Source organism: Rhinopithecus roxellana, chromosome 16, assembly GCF_007565055.1.
Source record: "Rhinopithecus roxellana isolate Shanxi Qingling chromosome 16, ASM756505v1, whole genome shotgun sequence".
Lineage (NCBI taxonomy): Eukaryota > Metazoa > Chordata > Mammalia > Primates > Cercopithecidae > Rhinopithecus > Rhinopithecus roxellana.
In genome coordinates, this window is record NC_044564.1 from 58,048,441 (window position 1) to 58,069,043 (window position 20,603).

Consider the following 20,603-nt stretch of genomic DNA (forward strand, 5'->3'; position numbering starts at 1 on the left):
GAAAAGAAAGCGAGATCAGACTGTTACTGTGTCTATATAGAAAGAAGTAGACATAAGAGACTCCATTTTGTTCTGTATTTGAGATGCTATTAATCTGTGACCCTACCCCCAACCTTGTCCTTGCAAGAGACGTGTGCTGTGGTGACTCAAGGTTTAAAGGATTTGGGGCTATGCAGGGTGTGTTTTGTTAAACAAGGGCCTGAAGGCAGTATGCTTGTGAAAAGTCATCACCATTCTCTTAATTTCAAGTACCCAGGGACACATACACTGCCAAAGGTCGCAGGGACCTCTGCCTAGGAAAGCCAGGTATTGTCCAAGGTTTCTCCCTATGTGATAGTCTGAAATATGGCCTCGTGGGAAGGGAAAGACCTGATCGTCCACCAGCCTGACACCCGTGAAGGGTCTGTGCTGAGAAAGACTAGTGTAGAGGAAAGAAGGCCTCTTGGCAGTTGAGATAGAGAAAAGCATCTGTCTCCTGCCTGTCCCTGGGCAATGGAACATCTCAGTGTAAAACCCGATTGTATGTTCTATTTACTAAGATGGGAGAAAACCGCCTTAGGGTGAAAGGTGGGACTTGCTGGTGCAATGCTGCTCTTTATGCACTAAAAAGGTTTATGGAGATGTTTGCATATGTATATCAAGGCAAAGCACTTTTCCTTAAACTCATTCATGTCACAGAGATCTTTATTCATATGTCTTACTGCTGACCTTCTCCCTAAGATGATCCTATTATCCTGCCACTTCCCTTTTTTAAGATGGTAAAGATAATGATCAATAAATACTGAGGGAACTCAGAGACCGGTGCCGGCGTGGGTCCCCTGGGCCCACTTTTTCTTTCTCTTTATTTGTCTGTGTCTCATTTCTTTTCTCAAGTCTCTCCTTCCACCTAACGAGAAACACCCACAGGTGTGGAGGGGCAGGCCACCCCTTCAATTATAAGCAAAATATGTGCATTTCAGTCCCACATATGAAAACACAAAGTCTAAAAGAAAGCAAAGGGTGAATGATCCTTTACTGAAAAGATCACAGTATTGCATATTGTAAATAACACTTGTTCATGAAAAAATAGACTGTGCCTAAAGTTTTACTTTTGATTTTTTAAAAACAAAGAGAAAAGCTTTTAATGAGAAGGGATGTGAAAATTTGAAAAACTGGTAAAAATACTGATAATTTGACTTACCGTGCCATCCTCAAAGAGCCGAAAATTGATCTGCCGCTGAGCAGCCCTGCCCAAGACCTCCTTCACTGAGCAGCCACACTGAATCTTCAAGGTATCAAAGAACAGGTCATGCTGGAGTTGATGCCCTGCTCGCTTGAGACCTACGCAAGATAGGAGAACCCCCAATCTCTGATATAGAAACCTGCTCCTCAGCCATTGACATGTCACAGAATAATAGAGATAAATTCTACTAGACTCTTGCTGGTCCTGGGGAGTGCTTTGGTGACTGCTTTTTAAAAAACTAAACATGTGGCCGGGCGCGGTGGCTCAAGCCTGTAATCCTAGCACTTTGGGAGGCCGAGACGGGCGGATCACGAGGTCAGGAGATCAAGACCATCCTGGCTAACATGGTGAAACCCCATCTCTACTAAAAATACCAAAAAAAAAACTAGCCGGGCGAGGTGGCGGGGGCCTGTAGTCCTAGCTACTCGGGAGGCTGAGGCAGGAGAATGGCGTGAACCCGGGAGGGGGAGCTTGCAGTGAGCTGAGATCTGGCCACTGCACTCCAGCCTGGGCGACAGAGCAAGACTCCGTCTCAAAAAAAAAAAAAAAAAAAAACTAAACATGTTTATTATTACGCTGTAGAAAATTACGAAATACACATTAAAGAGTAAGGAAAATCACCATACCATTGCATTACTGCTTACATTTTGGTGTATTATTTCTCAAGAAATGGGGGAGCAGGTAATATCAGATATATATATCCTTTTTTCCTTTTTTTTTTTCCTTTTTTTTGTCTCGCTCTTTCGCCCAGGCTGGAGTGCAGTGGCATGATCTCAGCTCACTGCAAGCCCCGCCGCCTGGGTTCATGCCATTCTCCTGCCTCAGCCTCCCGAGTAGCTGGGACTACTGGCGCCCGTCACTATGCCCAGCTAATTTTTTTAGTAGAGACGGGGTTTCTCCGTGTTGGCCAGGATGGTCTCGATCTCCTGACCTCATGATCTGCCTGCCTCAGCCTCCCAAAGTGCCAGGATTACAGGCATGAGCCACCGCGCCCGGCCTTTTTTTTTTTTTTTTTTTTTTTTTTTTTAGAGATAGGGTCTCACTCTGTTGTCCCGGGTGAAATGCAGTGGTACAATCACAGCTGATTGCATCCTCAAACTCCTGGGCTCAAGCTCATGCAATCCCCTTGCCTCAGCCTCCCAAGTAACTGGGATTAAGGGCTCATGCCACCACACCCGGCTAATAATTTTTTTTAATTTTTGAAGACAGTGATCTTGCCATGTTGCCCAGGCTGGCCTTGAACTCTGGGACTCAAGCAATTCTCCCACCTCAGCCTCTGGAAATGATGGGATTATAGGTGTGAACAACCACACCTGGTCTCATCTATGCTTTCCTATAGATTACTATCTTAAATCATTTTTAATGGCTGTATAATAGTCAAACATATAGATGCACCACGATTGAATCACTTTTTTTTTGTTTTTTGAGAGATGGAGTCTCAATCTGTCCACCAGGATGGAGTACAGTGGAGTGATCTCAGCTCACTGCAACCTCCGCTTCCAGGTTCAAGCGATTCTCCTGCCTCAGCCTCCCGAGTAGCTGGGACTACAGGTGTGTGCCACCACACCGAGCTGATTTTTGTATTTTCAGTAGAGACAGGGTTTCACTATGTTGGCCAGGCTGCTTTTGAACTCCTGACCTCAAGTGATCCACCTGCGTCAGCCTCCCAGAGTGCTAGGATTACAGATGTGAGCCACTGTGCCTGGCCTATTTTTGTTTTTTGTAGAGATGCGGTCTCACTCTTGCCCACGCTGGTCTTGAACTCCTGGCCTCAAGCAATTCTCCTGGCTCAGCCTCCAGACTAGCTGAAATTACAGACACGAGTAACCATGTCCAACTCACTACACAGCAGCGTTCTTCTGATTGTCAATGTAACAGGATAAATACTAGTTTATTGCTTTATTTTATATCTCTTTCATTAATAGTGAGGCTAAAATTCTATGTCTATTGGCCATTTATTTGTATACTTATTTCTTTTAAAATTACATTTAATGTCTTTTGCCTATTTTTCTATTAAGGTGTTCATCCTTCTTATATGTTTGGGGCTGGTGGGAGAGTAAGAGTCCTATATATTAAAAATATCACAGCTTGCCAGGAATAAAAGAGAAAAAAATGTTAACAGTCTAGGCCAGGCATGGTGGCTCACACCTGTAATCCCAGCACTTTGAGAGGCTGAGGTGGATGGATCACTTGAGGTCAGGAGTTCGAGACCAGCCTGGAAAACATGGCAAAGCCCTGTCTCTACCAAAAATACAAAAATTAGCCAGACTTGGTGGCATGTACCTTAATCCCAGTTACCTGAGAGGCTGAGGCAGGACAATCACTTGAATCCGGGAGGCGGAGGTTACAGTGAGCCGAGATCGTGACACTGCACTCCAGCCTGGGAGACAGACAGAGCAAGACTCCATCAAACAAGCAAGCAAGCAAACAAGCAAGCAAGAAAGAAAACAAGAAAGCAAGCAAGCAAGTAAAAAAGAAAGAAAGCAAGAAAAAGGAAAGAAAACCAAGAAAAAGAAAGAAAGAAAGAAAACAAGAAAGCAAGCAAGCAAGTAAAAAAGAAAGCAAGAAAAAGGAAAGAAAAGCAAGAAAAAGCAAGCAAGAAAAGAAAGAAAGAAAGAAAGAAAGAAAGAAAGAAAGAAAGAAAGAAAGAAAGAAAGAAAGAAAGAAAGAAAGAAAGAAAGAAAGAAAACAACAACAAAATACTCAATCATAGGTGTTGAAAGTATTTTTCCTGGTTTCTCATTTGACTTAATTTTGCATACAGTATTGGAGATGCAATATTTCCAATTTTACTTACTCAACTTTATCAATTTTATTATGCCCAAATGTTATAGACAGATTACCAACTCACCTTCCGACAAAATCAAAGTGGCATTATGTACCCTCCTAGCAATATGCTCCAGCCCATGGGAACCATGGTAGATTGCAAACATGGCAGCCATATTCGCCAAGAGGGCCTAAAAGATAAGAACATTTAAAGAATCATTTAAAGAATCACGTGATGGAGGACAATTAGTGGGAGGGAGTAATTACCTGACTTGGGATGCCAAAACTGAAGACAGGGACAAAACAAAATGATCAGATTTCCTACATTCTTTGATAGTTGTAGACAATTAATGTATAATCTGCCTGACTACCTGAAGGGAACTAGCATCCAAGACACCCTGGAGTTATTACTATACTAAACCTTCACATTTGACCATTACAAAGGGCTTCTTCTATGCAAAGAAATCATGTCACCCTTAAGGGCAAAGACCACACTACCATCAGATATTGAGAAGCAATATTTAATGTTGGAAGACAGTGAAGCAATAAAGATCTCAGGGAGGCCGGGCGCGGTGGCTCAAGCCTGTAATCCCAGCACTTTGGGAGGCCGAGACGGGCGGATCACGAGGTCAGGAGATCGAGACCATCCTGGCTAACACGGTGAAACCCCGTCTCTACTAAAAATACAAAAAAAACTAGCTGGGCGAGGTGGCGGGCGCCTGTAGTCCCAGCTACTCGGGAGGCTGAGGCAGGAGAATGGCATAAACCCGGGAGGCGGAGCTTGCAGTGAGCTGAGATCTGGCCACTGCACTCCAGTCCGGGCGACAGAGCGAGACTCCGCCTCAAAAAAAAAAAAAAAAAAAAAAAAAAAAGATCTCAGGGAGAAAAAGTGAGATCTGAGAATTTTACACTCAATCAGGCAATTCTTCAAGAATAAAAAGGAACAAGCAATTTTCAAACATTGAAGAACTTCGGGAATAAAATTCTCCTAAGACCTTAAATAAAACACCAGAGGCTGAACTTCTGCCAACCAACAGTAGAATGGAGAATTTTTGGCAAAGGACTGGCAAAAATGGAAATGTGCACTTCAGCTGGGAGCAGTGTGGTGTGCAATTGTAGACCCAGTGACTCCAGAAGCCGAGATGGATCACTTGAACCCAGGATTATGGGGTTACAGTGACCTATGATTGCGCCACTGGACTCCAGCCTGGTTGACAACGCAAAACCCTGTTTCTGCACAATACAGTTGATGTTCAATACTGAGTCCATTTTGTTAGGTACATCTTTTTTTCTGCTAGACTGCTAGAGGAAATCTCTATGGAGCCAATGCAAAATAAGAAAGTTTCCAAAGGTGAAGTCAGTAGACAATGAAGTAAATGAGGAGATAGAAACATCTGAAAACACAGAAATAGATGTTCTTGTACTTCTTGTACTAAAAGTCCTAGACAAAGTGTAAACACTCTTGTGAACTGCTTACAACAATCAGAAATAGGCTGGGTACGGTGGCTCACGCTTGTATTCCCAGCACTTTGGGAGGCCGAGGCAGGTGGATCACGAGGTCAGGAGTTCAAGACCAGCCTGGCCAAGATGCTGAAACCCCATCTCTACTAAAAATACAAAAAAATTAGCTGGGCATGGTGGCGGGTGCCTGTAGTCCCAGCCACTCAGGAGGCTGAAGCAGAGAATTGCTTGAACCTGGGAAGCAGAGCTTGCAGTGAGCCGAGATCACACCACTGCAATCCAGCCTGGGGGACAGAGCAAGACTCGTCTAAAACAAACAAACAAACAAACAAAATCAGAAATAAATACAGAAAATCCACAGCACTTTACAACTGTGGAGAAGGAAAGGCTGAGGTAAAGATTCTGTGACACACTGTGCCCAAATGCTCATGGCTGTGTTGCTGGGGAACAGAAACCCAGGCCTGACATTCACAGAATGCCCTGGAAGCCTCCACCACCATATTGTAGAGGTTGGTTCATGTCTCTTTTTAATCTAGAGATCATTCCTTCCATAATCAGAAGGCTATATCACACGGCTGAACAACACATTGATGAGAAGTATAAAACCACTTTTTAAAAACTTCAAAGGGCATTAGAATATCAAAAGAAGAACCAAGAAATTAAAATAGAGACCAAGAAAATGACAATTTCTTCCACACATTGGACAAACTTAAAAATACAATAGGCTTGAATCGGTGGCTTCCGCCTGTAATTCCAAGACTTTAGGAGGCTAAGGTGGGAGGATTACTTTAGCCCAGGAGTTCAAGATGAGCAAGAAGAACATAGCAAGACCCCATCTCTAAAATAAATAAATAAAATAACAATAATACAGTTAAGGTACTTAAAAGCATCAAAAGCTAATGAATGCTCAAAATCATTAGTTATTAGAGAAATACAAAACAAAACCACAATGAGACTATCATTTCACATCCAATAGGATGGCTATAACCAAAGGATAGGCAGTAATAAGCACTGGTGAAAATACGGACAAATTAGAATATTCATATGCTGCTGGTAGGAAAGTAAAATAATGCAGCCACTTTGGAAAATGTCTGGAAGTTCCTCAAAATGTTAAATGTAGAGTTGTATGACCCAGCAATTTCACGGCTAGGAATATACCCAAGAGAACTAAAACATTACATCCACAGAAAAATTTACACAGAAATGTTCACAGCAAGCTTATTTAAAACACTCCAAATGTTTACCAATTGATGAATGGATAAACAAAATGTGGCATGTCCAAACAATGGGATGTTACCCAGCCATAGAAAAGAATTAAGTACACATTCATGCTACAATATGGATGAACCTTGAAAACCTGATACCAAAGAAGCCAGGTACAAAAGGCCACACGTTGTATGATCCCATTTATGTGAATATTCAGAATAGGCAAATCCAGGGAGACAGAAAGTAGAATAGCAGTTGCCAGGGGCTATAGGAAGAGGAGAGGGATGAGGAGTGATTACTTCATAGGACTAGAATTTATTTTGGGGGTAATAAAAATATTCTGACATTAAATAATGGTGATAGTTGCACAACCTTGTAAATATAATAAAAGCCATTGAGCTGTATACTTGCAATGGGTGAAACTTATGGTGAGTTACATCTCAATAAAAAAACTAATAAAACGTAAATTATTCCTTACTACACCTGACTTTAGAAAAGCCAACAAGGCCGGACGCAGTGGCTCACACCAGTGATCCCAACACTTTGGGAGACCGAGGCAGGAGGAGCGCTTGAGGCCTGGAGATCAAGACTAGCCTGGGCAACAAAGTAAGACTCCCATCTCTATTTTAGAAAGATTTTTATGTTAAAAATAAGAACAGCTAATGAAAGAGCTGCTCATTGTGGTAGAGGCAAAGAAATAAGAGAATATAAAGAACAGAACATAATGAAAATTCAGACATCTGTAGTAACACCACAAATTTATAGAAAAATTGTTTCTTTTCCTTTTTGTTTTGTAGAGGTGGGGTCTGGTTCTGTCATCCAGGCTGGAGTGCAGAGCCATGATCACAGCTCACTGCAGCCTGGACCTTCCAGGGTCAAGCAATCCTCTCACCTCAGCCTCCTGAGTAGCTGGGATACAGGTGTGCACCACAATGCCTGGCTAATTTTTGTACTTTTTTGTAAAGACAGCAGTCTCACTATGTTGCCTGGGATAGATATGAACTGCTGGACTCAAGCAGTCCTCCTGCCTTGGCCTCCCAAAGTGTTGAGATTACAGGCGTGAGCCATCACACCCTGTTTTTTTGGTTTTGTTTTAGAATGAGGCCTGTTGAGCCAGAATAGGCTCAGAGAGACTCCCTAGAGAAAATTTTATTTAAAAAAGAATTCATTAACACACTTTCAGAGTAAAAAAGAGTTATACCCCATCAATGATGCAAAACTAAGAGTGGACCCCCCCAGTGCCAAGACAGAAGAACAAGAGTGAGAAGAATGTGGAACAGCTGCTACAACAGAAGACGTGGGTCAAAGACCTACAGCACAAAAGGAGCAACTCAAAAGACACCTGTCATCTCCTGACAAAACAGGGAGACTTGCATGCTTACAAAGAGTGAAACTGCAGTTATGAGTAATTCTTTTATGCAATCAATTATGAAATGACACATATGCAGTGAATTAGACAATGAAGAGTTAGAAGATCATCAAAATAAGAGGATGAAAATCACACAAGCTGGAGTATGGCCATCTCCAGGGCAAACATTTTAACAATTGCTGGAAAAGATACAGACCTTTCAACCCAAGTTAAATAATAAATTATCAGCTATACATGAACTGGAAGAAATTAAGCTACAGGAACATAAGGCTGGGCACAATGGCTCATCCCTGTAATCCCATCACTTTGGGAGGCTAAGGTGGGTGGATCACCTGAGGCCAGGAGTTCGAGACCAGCCTGGCCAGCATGGTGAAACCCCATCTCTACTAAAAATACAAAAAATATTAGCCAGGCATGGTGGTGGGTGCCTGTAATCCCAGCTACTCAGGAGACTGAGGCAGAAGAATCGCTTGAACCCGGGAGGCGGAGGTTTCAGTGAGCTGAGATCGCGCCACTGCACTCCAGCCTGGGTGACAGAGCAAGAGTCTATCTCAAAAAACAAACAAACAAACCAAAAAACAAAAACACAAATAAATAAAGATCAGCTTGCTGTTTAACAGAGGAAAAGCTTATGCCAACCAGCTTTCCTTCCTACGATACTGGAAGAGCTCTTATTTGAAAAGAGGTGGCACTTTCCTGAGGCAAAACATAATACAAAAGGACCAACTGAGGAAATGGCTCCAAAGACCCGTGGCTGCAGAACCAACTATAAGAAGATCTTATTGACCACTGCTTTCCTGGAGAAGCTTTTCAGAAGTGGTTCTAGATGCCAAAGCCCTGAGACGAAAGAGCACTATACCTCCCATTGAAGTATCTGCGGTATCTCTCTCTGACACTTCATAGAAGAGATGCAATTACAATGGCCAGGCACGGTGGCTCATGCCTATAATCCTATCACTATGGGAGGCCAAGATAGGATCACTTGAGCTCAGGAGTTTGAGACCAACCTGAGCAACAAAGCGAGACCTCGTCTCTACAAACCTTTTTTTTGAAAATCAGCTGGGTGTGGTGGAATGTACCCATAGTCCCAGCTACTTAGGAGGCTGAGGTTGGAGAATAATTTGAGCCCTGGAGGTTGAGGGTTGAGGCTGCAGTGAGCTATGACCATGCCACTGCACTTCAGAATGGGCAACAGAGCAAGAATCTGTTTCAAGAAAAAAAAAAAAAGAGGCCAGGTGCTATGGCTCACACCTATAATCCCAGCACTTTGGGGGGCCCAGGCAGGACCATCACCTGAGGTCAGGAGTTTGAGACCAGCCGGGCCAACATGATGAAACCCGCCTCTACTAAAAATACAAAAATTATCTGAGTGTGATGGCGTATGCCTGTAATTCCAGCTATTTAGGAGGCTGAGGCACAAGAATCACTTGAACCCAGGAGGCAGAGGTTGCAGTGAGCCAAGATTGCGCCACCCCACTCCAGCCTGGATGACAGAGAAACAAGACTCTGTCTCAAAGCAAAAAAAAAAGAGAGAGAGATGTACTTAGAATGGACCCTATGCCCAGGAGTGGGCCTCCAACTGACCCTAGGGGTTGGCTGGGTTTCACAAACACATCGACCTAAGCCCTGGAGCAACTTCAAGGAGCAGAACCCAGAACCCTGGTCAGAACCCAGGAAGCTCTTCCTGCCTTATCCCATCCTTTTAAAGAATGCCAGACATGGCCGGGTGCAGTGGCTCACATCTGTAATCCCAGTACTTTGGAAGACTGAGGTGGGTGGATCACGAGGTCAGGGGTTCAAGACCAACCTGGCCAAGACAGTGAAACCCTGTCTCTACTAAAAATACAAAAACTAGCGTGGCGTGGTGGCAGGTGCCTGTAATCCCAGTTACTCTGGAGGCTGAGGCAGGAGAATTGCTTGAACACGGGTAGCAGAGGTTGCAGTGAGCTGAGATTGTACCACTGCACTCCAGCCCGGGCGACCGAGTGAGACTCTGTCTCAAAAAAAAAAAAAAAGAATGCCAGTCATAATCTCCAAGTAAGAGTGCCTCGTGACTACCACCATCCCCTCAAGCAGTCATCTCAAATGCCCTCACTTTGCCTTCCTCAACCCATTCCTGGAGAGGCTCCTTCTCAGCCGTAAGACAGGGTGTCTCAATTGTCACCCACAACAAACCTGGCCAGATGCCAAGAACACTAGAGACCCTGATATCCATCTTTCTATTTACATATATTTTAAGTGTGTATGTAAAAGTGAAGAGTAGCCTCTTTTGTCCTTTCTTAAGCTTAGCCTACTCAGGATATGAAGATGTGATTATGGGTAAAATGAAACCAATAATGCCCTTTATTTTTTTAATATTAAAACATCTATGGTGAAGAGAATGCATAGGCAAAGGGTGTGCATAGAAAGAACACCAGTAAAACACAGTGTATTTTTTTCAACTTTTTTTGTGGGGGCAGGAGTTGGGGACATAGTCTACCTCTGTCACTCAGGCTGGAGTGCAGTGGCATGATCATGGCTCACTGCAGCCTCAACCTCCCAGGTTCTGGTGATCCTCCTACCTGAGCCTCCTTAGCACCTGGAACTACAGGAGCATACTACCACTGCCAGCTAATTTATTTTATTTTTCATAGAAACGGGGTTTTGCCATGTCGCCCAGGCGGGTTTCCAACTCCTGGGCTCCAGCAAACTGCCTGCCTTGGCCTCACAAAGTACTGGGATTATAGGCATGAGCCACCGCACCCAATCAACCAGTATTTTGGTTCTCATAAGACAACGAGCCTTCTACACCAATAAGATCTTGCCATTTCTAGTGTGCTCACTGCTCAGGAGGTGGTGAATAAATGAATGAATGAATGAGTAGCTCATTTCTGTATATCATAAGGCATTCAGTAGTCAGGTCAGACATGTGATTTACCTGAGCTGTACAGATGTTGCTGGTAGCTTTGTCTCTCCGGATGTGTTGCTCCCTGGTTTGAAGAGCAAGACGATACACTTCTTTCCCAGTAGTGTCTCTACACCAAGAATAAGGCATCCAGTTAGCACAGATAATCACAGCACTAGGGGCTGCTATAAATAGAATTACTTCTTTCCTTCCCAGCTTGAAGTTAATTCAGCAAACGTACTTGGGTGCAAGTTCATAAAGAAACAATTTCTAAATGTTCCTCATCTAAACAGGATTACTGATTTTTTTTTTTTTTTTTTTTTTTTTTTTTTTGAGACAGTTTAGCTCTTTTGCCCAGGCTGGAGTGCAATGGCATGATCTTGGCTCACTGCAACCTCCATCTTCTGGTTTCAGGCAATTCTCCTACCTCAGCCTCCCGACACCACGCCCGGCTAATTTTTGTATTTTTAGTAGAGACAGGGTTTCACCGGCCGGGCGCGGTGGCTCAAGCCTGTAATCCCAGCACTTTGGGAGGCCGAGACGGGCGGATCACGAGGTCAGGAGATCGAGACCATCCTGGCTAACACGGTGAAACCCCGTCTCTACTAAAAAATACAAAAAGCTAGCCGGGCGAGGTGGCTGGTGCCTGTAGTCCCAGCTACTCGGGAGGCTGAGGCAGGAGAATGGCGTAAACCCAGGAGGCGGAGCTTGCAGTGAGCTGAGATCCGGCCACTGCACTCCAGCCTGGGCGACAGAGCGAGACTCCGTCTCAAAAAAAAAAAAAAAAAAAAAGAGACAGGGTTTCACCATGTTGGCCAGGCTTGTCTCAAACTCCTGGCCTCAGGTGATCCACCCTCCTCAGCCTCCCAAAGCACTGAGATTACAGGCATGAGCCACTGTGCCCAGCAGAATTACTGATTTTTAGATTGTACTCTGAGACACCAAGATATATACAATAAGTCTAGGAATTTTGAAAGAAAATTTTGCAGGAATTTCCCAGATAAATATAATAATGGTGACTGGGAGGATTAAGTTTCACTCTGAACTTCTCAGGAGACACAGGAAAAGTGGAAATAGCTGACGAAATTGAAAGGAGTTGGCTCTCTGTGGATTCTGCACCACAGATTCAACCAATCACGGACTGAAAACATTTGAAAAAATAAAAAATAATACAATTAAAAATCACACAAATTTTATGAGCCGGGCATGGTGGCTCATGCCTATAATCCCAGCACTTTGCAGGGCCAAGGTGGGCGGATTACCTGAGGTCCAGAGTTCGAGACCAGCCTGGTCAACATGGTGAAACCCCATCTCTACTAAAAATACAAAAATTAGCCAGACATGGTGACAGGCACCTGTAATCTCAGTTACTCAGGAGGCTAAGGCTCAGGAATCACTTGAACCTGGGAGGCGGAGGTTGCAGTGAGCCAAGATCGTATCACTGCACTCCAACCTGGGTGACAGTGAGATTCCGTCTCAAAAAAAAAAAAAAACACAAATTTTTAAAAACAATACAGTGTAACAACTAGAGCATAACATTAGTGTTATAAGATGATTTAAAGTATACAGGGGCCAGGCATGGTGGCTCACACTTGTAATCCCAGCATTTTGGGAGGCTGAGGTGGGAAGATCACTTGGGCCCTAAGACCACCCTGAGCAATATGGTGAAACTCTGTTTTTACAAAAAATTTTAAAAATTAGTTGGACACAGTGGCCATGTTTACACCACTGCACTCCAGCCTGGGTGACAGAGTGAGACTTGGTCTCAAAATAAATAAGTAAATAAATAAAATTTTAAAAAACACACACTTCACATTATCATCACATCATTCACTAATTCAGGCTACTCACGTTAAACTTCAGCTTTTATGAAAGATCAAAAAGATAATTTTTTCTCTAAATTTCCCCAGTAATAATCCTGGAATGCATCTAGGTCCCCCGCTCCTTTTTTTTCTTCCTTTTTTTTTTTGAGGTGGAGTTTCGCTCTGTCGCCCAAGCTGAAGTGCAGCGGCGCGATCTCGGGTCACTACAACCTCCACCTCCAGGGTTCAAGTGATTCTCCTGGCTCAGTCTCCCGAGTAGCTGGCACTACTCCCAGTAGTGGCGCCTGCCACCACGCCCAGCTAATTTTTGTGTTTTTAGTAGAGACAGGGTTTCACCATATTGGCCAGGCTGGTCTCAAACTCCTGACCTTGTGATCTGCCCAACTCGGCCTCCCAGAATGCTGGGATTACAGGTGTGAGCCACTGAACCCAGCCCTTTTTTTTCTTTTTTTTTTTAAGGAACAAAGACTACTTCTGAACATCTACGTTTTTAATCTGAGAAGTTTCACCAGCGAGAAGCAATCAAGAAAGCACGTTTGGAAATCTGGAAATTACTCAAACGGCCACGTGGCAGAAGCCTCTAGGAAGGAACGCGGAGCAAACTCAGTGTGTGCTTTGTAGTCTTTCAGCGCATTTGTCTTTACAGAGCCGTGTGGCATAATGCTTTTGAGAACAAAACTGTCTAAACACAAAACATGCCTAAAATATTTAGTCTTTCAAGGCTTCCATCAACCTAAGCAAATGCGTTATATGACTTCGATACATTATAAATTATACACAAATTTTTTCAAAACTTTACAAATTTACGGTATTTGAGAAGTACTAGCTCATACCCCAAATGGAATTGTTCTTCTGAATCTACGTTTCCTTGACTGACTCAACATGGCCCAGTTGAATTCAGATAGAAACCAACATCTGTGGTCAGAAGGAATCAAGCAAATCATAATCACAATAAAAGGAGAGAACCATGAGCCCCTTTACCTTGTCACCCCCACCATTCTTCCAGGCATCATTCTCACCAAGCTTTCTCGGACAGCAAAAAAGGCTGCGTGGGGTCCCCCATAGCCCAGTGGCACTCCAAATCTCTGTGAGCTGCCCAGGGCGATGTCTACCCCAAATTCTCCAGGTGGCCTCAAGATGCACAGAGCTAAAAGGTCAGTAGCACAGCAGGCCAGGCTCTAGAAAGGAAATGAGAGAAAAGAGAAAAGGAATAAGATCACTACCTTTCCCTGAGAGTAGTGGGAAAGTAGCAAATTATCTTAACTACAGGAAGACTGGCAGAGTATGTTCACATCCTGTGAACACCATTTGCTCATTCATTCATTCATTCAGTAAATATGTACTGAGTGCCCATGATGTGCCAGGAATCAGTGAACAGAACAAAGTTGCAGCAAGGAGGCAGGAAGGAGAGTTTTACCATCGCATGTGATAATGGTAAAGAAATTAAAGCACATGAAAAGACAGAGAGAGAGACAGGTAGACAGACAGATACAAGTTGGGATACACCTCCATGGACCCCCACAAGAAAGGTATGCCTACCCCACTCTGATGAGCTCTCTCCACGAGTTCGGTAAAGTCTTCCACCTTCCCCTCTGTGTCTGGGTACTGGAACAACACTCCGCTGACGTCTTTTCCACTGAAGTCCATTTCACAGGGTAACTTCAGCTCAGTGAGGACTCCAGTGTATCTGGAAAGACAGACAACAAAGAATCGTGCTTTTGGTTTACAAGGGAAAATTAATTAACTAACGCTTCTTTTTCAGTAAGACAGCATTCATTTTCTGTGCCCTCCCACAGTGGCCTCCCACCCCTGCCCCATCCCATCCCACACCAGGCCCTGCAGTGGTAACCGCATCACAGCAACTCAAGAGCATCCGACAGCTCTGCTTCTGTTCCTCTCTTCTATCTATGACTCCCCTTTGCCTTTTCCTGTCACAATCTGCTCCTGAGAGAGACCCAGGAGCATTGCTTCCTAGGGCTAATGAGCCAATATTTGTAACAACAGAGCCATCGCCTCTTTCACCTGGGATCACTCTCAAGTGAATAGAAAACCATCAGTAAGACAAGGAGGGAGCCGAGCGGGTGCGGTGGCTTACGCCTGTAATCCCAGCAGTTTGAGAGGTTGAGGTGAGTGGATCATGAGGTCAGGAGATCGAGACCATCCCGGCTAACACAGTGAAACCCCGTCTCTACTAAAAATACAAAAAAATTAGCCAGGTGTGGTGGCAGGCGCCTGTAGTCCCAGCTATTCAGGAAGCTGTGGCAGGAGAATGGCATGAACCCGGGAGGTGGAGGTTGCAGTGAGCAGAGGTCGTGCCACTGCACTCCAGCCTGGGCGACATGGCGAGACTCTGTCTCAAAAAAAAAAAAAAAAAAAAAAAGACAAGGAGGAAGAACTTCCTTAGATTGCTGAAACTAATGCCAATTATATGTCAGAAACCCTCCTCTGAAGGGATGGTGGTGTGGGTAGGGGAAAGAATGCTCAACTTTTACAAAGGAGCAAGCAAATATCTACAAATAGTGGTCGTTGCGAGGTTTGTTTTACCTGATTACAGCACGAACGAAAAGCACCACACTTTAAACTACATCGCATCTCACCTAGAGACTCTGTGCATCCTCTGTAAACTACGTTTGCAAGGAATACACACAAAATCCTAACAGTTGTATGTGAGTCCCATTTTTTTTCAAACTTTCCAAAACCTGATCAAAACAATATTTTTATTTTGTTTTCACAAAAAGGAAACAAAACACAACAACTTACTATAAAGCAATGGCAACTGTGTATTTCCCCACTCAATTCTGACACAGCTTACTTACCAGAGAGATCCCCGGAAGAAAGTGAGAGGGAAGGCAAAACTCAGCAACCCCAATTTAAACAGCAAAAAAGCCTGTTTCAGATTCACCTCCAATCAGTTTGGAAGTAAGAAAGAGAAAGAAACAGCAGAGATGAACATGACATTATCCTGAGTTTAAAACACGAATAAAATTAATTACTTGGCTCGAGTCTGGACAACAGCTATTGTCTGTGGGTGGCAACGGGGGTCAACAAAGAACTTCCTCCTCTTGTTGTGTCTGTTGAAAAGAAAAAGCACATTCCAACATGAACATTAAATAAATCAGACCATCTTCTAAGAATGCAAAGCAAACATGGTACCGAGGGTAAGTCTAAGCACAGTATAAAAAATACTGAGTAGGCCAGGTGCGGTGGCTTACACCTGTAGTCCCAGCACTTTGGGAACCCAAGGTGGGCGGATAACCCGAGGTCAGGTGTTCGAGACCAGCCTGGCCAACATGATAAAACCCTGTCTCTACTAAAAATACAAAATTAGCTGGATGTGGTGGTGCATGCCTGTAATCCCAGCTACTTGGGAGGCTGAGGCCGGAGAATTGTTTGAACCAGGGAGGTGGAGGTTGCAGTGAGCCAAGATCGCACCACTGCTGTGCTCCATCCTGCATAAGAAGAGCGAAACTCTGTCTCAAAACAACAACAACAACAACAACACTGAGCCATCAATAACTAATGGCATTTACTGATTAGCATTGCTCATAGATCCAATTCCCATTCTAACCCCATTTAGAAAGTCAGTCTTAAGATGGTTCAATTTCTATGTTTATTCAATAACAATTATTTAATAATGGTTCAAAATTTTAAAAATATGCCATGAGGAAAAAGAAAATAAAGCAAAGGACAGTGATTAGATACTAGTGTAAACTGGACAGGTGCCGTGGCTCACACCCCTCTGCTTCTTCTTCTTCTTTCGTTTTTTTATGTTTTTTTTTTTTTTTGAGGTGGAGTCTCCCTCTGTCGCCCGGGCTGGAGTGCAGTGGCGCGACTCGGCTCACTGCAAGCTCCGCCTCCCGGGTTCACGCCATTCTCCTGCCTCAGCCTCCCGAGTAGCTGGGACCACAGGCACCCACCACCACACCCGGCTAATTTTTTTGTATTTTTAGTAGAGACGGGGTTTCACCGTGTTAGTCAGGAAGGTCTCGATCTCCTGACCTTGTGATCCGCCCGTCTCAGCCTCCCAAAGTGCTGGGATTACAGGTGTGAGCCACCACGCCTGGTCTTATTTTATTTTTTCGGGGGGGAACAGGGTCTCACTCTGTCGCCCAGGCTGGAGTGTAGTGGTGCAATCACAGCCCATTGCAACCTCTACCTCCCAGGCTCAAGCGATCCTTCTACCTCAGCACACTGCCCCCACATAGTTGGGACTACAGGCATGTGCCACCATGCCCAGCCAATTTTTGTATTAAAAAAATAAAATTGGCCGGGCGCGGTGGCTCAAGCCTGTAATCCCAGCACTTTGGGAGGCCGAGACGGGCGGATCACGAGGTCAGGAGATCGAGACCATCCTGGCTAACACGGTGAAACCCCGTCTCTACTAAAAAATACAAAAAACTAGCCGGGCGAGGTGGTGGGCGCCTGTAGTCCCAGCTACTCGGGAGGCTGAGGCAGGAGAATGGCGTAAACCCGGGAGGCGGAGCTTGCAGTGAGCTGAGATCCGGCCACTGCACTCCAGCCCGGGCGACAGAGCGAGACTCCGCCTCAAAAAAAATAAATAAATAAATAAATAAAATAAAATTGGCCAGTCATGGTGGCTCATGCCTGTAATCCTTGTACTTTGGGAGGCTGAGGCGAGTGGATTGCTCGAGCTCAGGAGTTCAAGACCAGCCTGGGCAACATGGCAAAACCCCATCTCTACAAAAAATACAAAAATTAGCTGGGCATGGTGGCACAGGCCTACAGTCCCAGCTACTTGGGGGGATGAGGCAAGAGGATCATTTGAACCAGCGAAGTCAAGGCTGCAGTGAGCTGAGATTGTGCACCCCAGCCTGGGTGACAAAGTCAAATCCTGCCTCAAAAAAATAAATGAAGGCCGGGTGCGGTGGCTCACGCCTGTAATCCCAGCACTTTGGGAGGCAGAGGTGGGTGGATCACGAGGTCAGGAGATCAAGACCCTCCTGGCTAACACAGTGTAACTCCATCTCGGGCCGGGCGCGGTGGCTCAAGCCTGTAATCCCAGCACTTTGGGAGGCCGAGATGGGCGGATCACGAGGTCAGGAGATCGAGACCATCCTGGCTAACACGGTGAAACCCCGTCTCTACTAAAAAATACAAAAAACTAGCCGGGCGAGGTGGCGGGTGCCTGTAGTCCCAGCTACTCGGAGGTTGAGGCAGGAGAATGGCATAAACCCGGGAGGCGGAGCTTGCAGTGAGCTGAGAACCGGCCACTGCACTCCAGCCTGGGCGACAGAGCGAGACTCCGTCTCTCAAAAAAAAAAAAAAAAAAAAGAAACTCCATCTCTACTAAAAATAATAATAATAATAATAATAATAATAATAATAATAATAATAAAACTTAGCCAGGTGTGGTGGTGGGCACCTGTAGTCCCAGCTACTCGGGAGGCTGAGGCAGCAGAATGGCGTGAACCCGGAAGGTGGAGTTTGCAGTGAGCTGATATTGCACCACTGCCCTCCAGCCTGGGCAACAGAGCAAGACTCTGTCTCGGGGGAAAAAAAAAAATTAAAATAAATAAATAAATGAAATAGAAAGCAATTTTTTTTAAAAAAAGAGGGAAGATGAAAATTAGTGAAAAGCTAAGAATAATAACCAGAGAGGCAGGTGACGGCACCCCTTTGTTGCTGTGTGTCCCTGACAGAAGGGAGAACCTGAACCCACCCCCAACGGCTGCTCAGGAATCAGAAAGGCCAATGGCTGGAATGCACCAGAGGCCCCTAAACCTGCTGAACAAGTATGGAGCTCACTCCCTACTCCAAGTCTGCAGAAGCCAAAAAAGAGGCTTACATGGGCATTCAGAGCTAGGGGCACGAGACCTAAGACACAGCATGAATGTGTGCACCTTTCCCAACCAGATGACCATCTACATGAGAATTCCACCAGGAAGGTATGCTCCTAAGTACTGGCAAGGCAAATGAGGGAAGGGGATGAGCTGGAGAACCACTGTGAATTGTCCATCAATTCAGTAACTCCACTTCTAGAAATGGCTCTTCAGGAAATAATCAGAAGTTTTGACAAAGATTTATTATAAGGATGCACATGAAGCACTATTAATAACAGTAAAAGATGGAAATAAACTAAATGTGTAATAGACAAGAGATTAAATAAATTAATGGCACTTCCATGCAAGTGCCATGGAGATAATAGAAGTCCTACTCTATGGGCCTGAGAATCCACCCTCGACCACAGTGCCAGGACCTTTGTCGCTCTTACAACCCCACCAAATGGACACCCTCACACCTTTCCACTCAGCTATGCTGTTAAGGTTTGGAACAACGGAGAGGCTCCCAAGTGCTCAGTGATGTGTGTGTTATGGGGGGATCCTCACGACTAACCCACACTTGCCCTCAAAGCAGCACCCTCACCCCCACCCCCCAACCACATCTATCCAAAGTCCACTTCTAATTGAGCTTCCCCCTCCCCTGCTCCTGCCCTCTGTCCTCCCAAAGCAAGGCGCCGAGTCAGCTGTTTAAGGTCACATTGCCACCCTAACCTCACTGCCTTGCCTTGAGAGACCTCACCCTGTCCCCCAAACAACCCCGCTGGCCCCTGGAGCCACCCTCGCAGCCCCTAGGCATGCGCTTGGCTGCTTCCCCATGCCAGCACTTCCCAGTGGGGGACCTGGCACCGGCTCCTTGTCCTTCCTCCCAAAAATGGTACCCTCACCAAACACGCAGATGTCTTCACCCCTCACCTGCCAACCTCAGCCCTCCCGTCTAATCTTCCCCAACCCCAACCAAAATCCGGGCAGAGACACCAAGAAGGACCCTGGGAGGAAATATCCAACTTCTAGGTTTTTGAACCTCTTGAGTTTTTCAGTTTCTTTAAAAAGTCATACTCTAGAAAGCTGACTAAAGTAATATCACAATATACTATAAAAAGAAAACAAGGCCGAATGAGGTGGCCCACACCTGGAATCCCAGCACTTTGGGAGGCCTCTCACCTGTGGCACAGCTGCAGCGCCTCTGCGGCTGCAGTCCCCTCATCCAGCAGGGATGCATTGGCCATGTCCAGGCCTGTGATGTCACACACCATGGTCTGGTAGTTGAGTAAACTCTCCAGCCTCCCCTGAGACACCTCAGGCTGGTATGGAGTATACTGGGTGATCCTGCAAGGGAAACAAAAGGTCTTGTCCAAACTCTGACTCTGCTGTTTAGAGAAGCACACAAAATACCTTCGTTTTAGGATTCAGTACCTGAAAATAATTAGCCTATCTTAAAGAGAATTACATAACACATCAGTAAGCTTCTTTTTGGCCTTTGTAAAGAAGCTTAGAATTAAATCACAGTAACAATATTACCCTTTGTTTGGGGATAAGCAGTACTTATTTTTCTGTCTCTGGTTTTCCTTTTTTTTTTTTTTTTGAGACAGGGTTTCACTCTGTCACCCAGGCTGGAGTGCAATAGCATGATCACGACTCCCTGAGCCTCAATGTACAAGGCTCAAGAGATCCTCTGGCCTAAGTCTCCAAAGTGGCTGGGACAACAAGCACGTGCCATCACGCTTGGCTAATTTTTGATTCTTTGTAGAGCCAGGGTTTTACCATGTTGCCCAAGCTGGTCTTAAACTCCTGAGCTCAAGCAATCCACCTGCCTCGGCCTGCCAACGTGCTGGGATTACAGGCAAGAGCCACTGCACTTGAGGCTACCTATAATATTATAAACAGAAATTTCATTTGCTATTATCTTTCCCCTAGATAAAAGACCTCATTCACAGTTTACAATAGGAAAGCATCCAAGAATCTAACATGTAATACTCAAATATTTTATTTATATATTTATTAGGAAATTTGTTTTATGTTAACCAGGAGAAGTTCTACATGCTAAGAAATTAATAGAGGTCTACTTAAGAAT

At 44.8% G+C, this 20,603-nt stretch overlaps 1 protein-coding gene across 1 annotated transcript in view; it reads right to left on the reverse strand.

The window, feature by feature from the left end:
- Positions 1–20,603, reverse strand: part of LOC104657668 (glycine dehydrogenase (decarboxylating), mitochondrial) — a 71,426-nt gene that overhangs the window by 15,996 nt on the left and 34,827 nt on the right. Inside the window, exons 4-10 of the mRNA XM_030919180.1 lie at positions 19,694–19,858; positions 15,725–15,802; positions 14,271–14,418; positions 13,713–13,909; positions 10,942–11,038; positions 4,074–4,179; positions 1,181–1,320 (exon numbers count right to left, since the gene is read on the reverse strand). Of these exons, the coding sequence (XP_030775040.1) occupies positions 1,181–1,320; positions 4,074–4,179; positions 10,942–11,038; positions 13,713–13,909; positions 14,271–14,418; positions 15,725–15,802; positions 19,694–19,858 (931 nt within the window). The remainder of the gene's footprint in view (positions 1–1,180; positions 1,321–4,073; positions 4,180–10,941; positions 11,039–13,712; positions 13,910–14,270; positions 14,419–15,724; positions 15,803–19,693; positions 19,859–20,603) is intronic.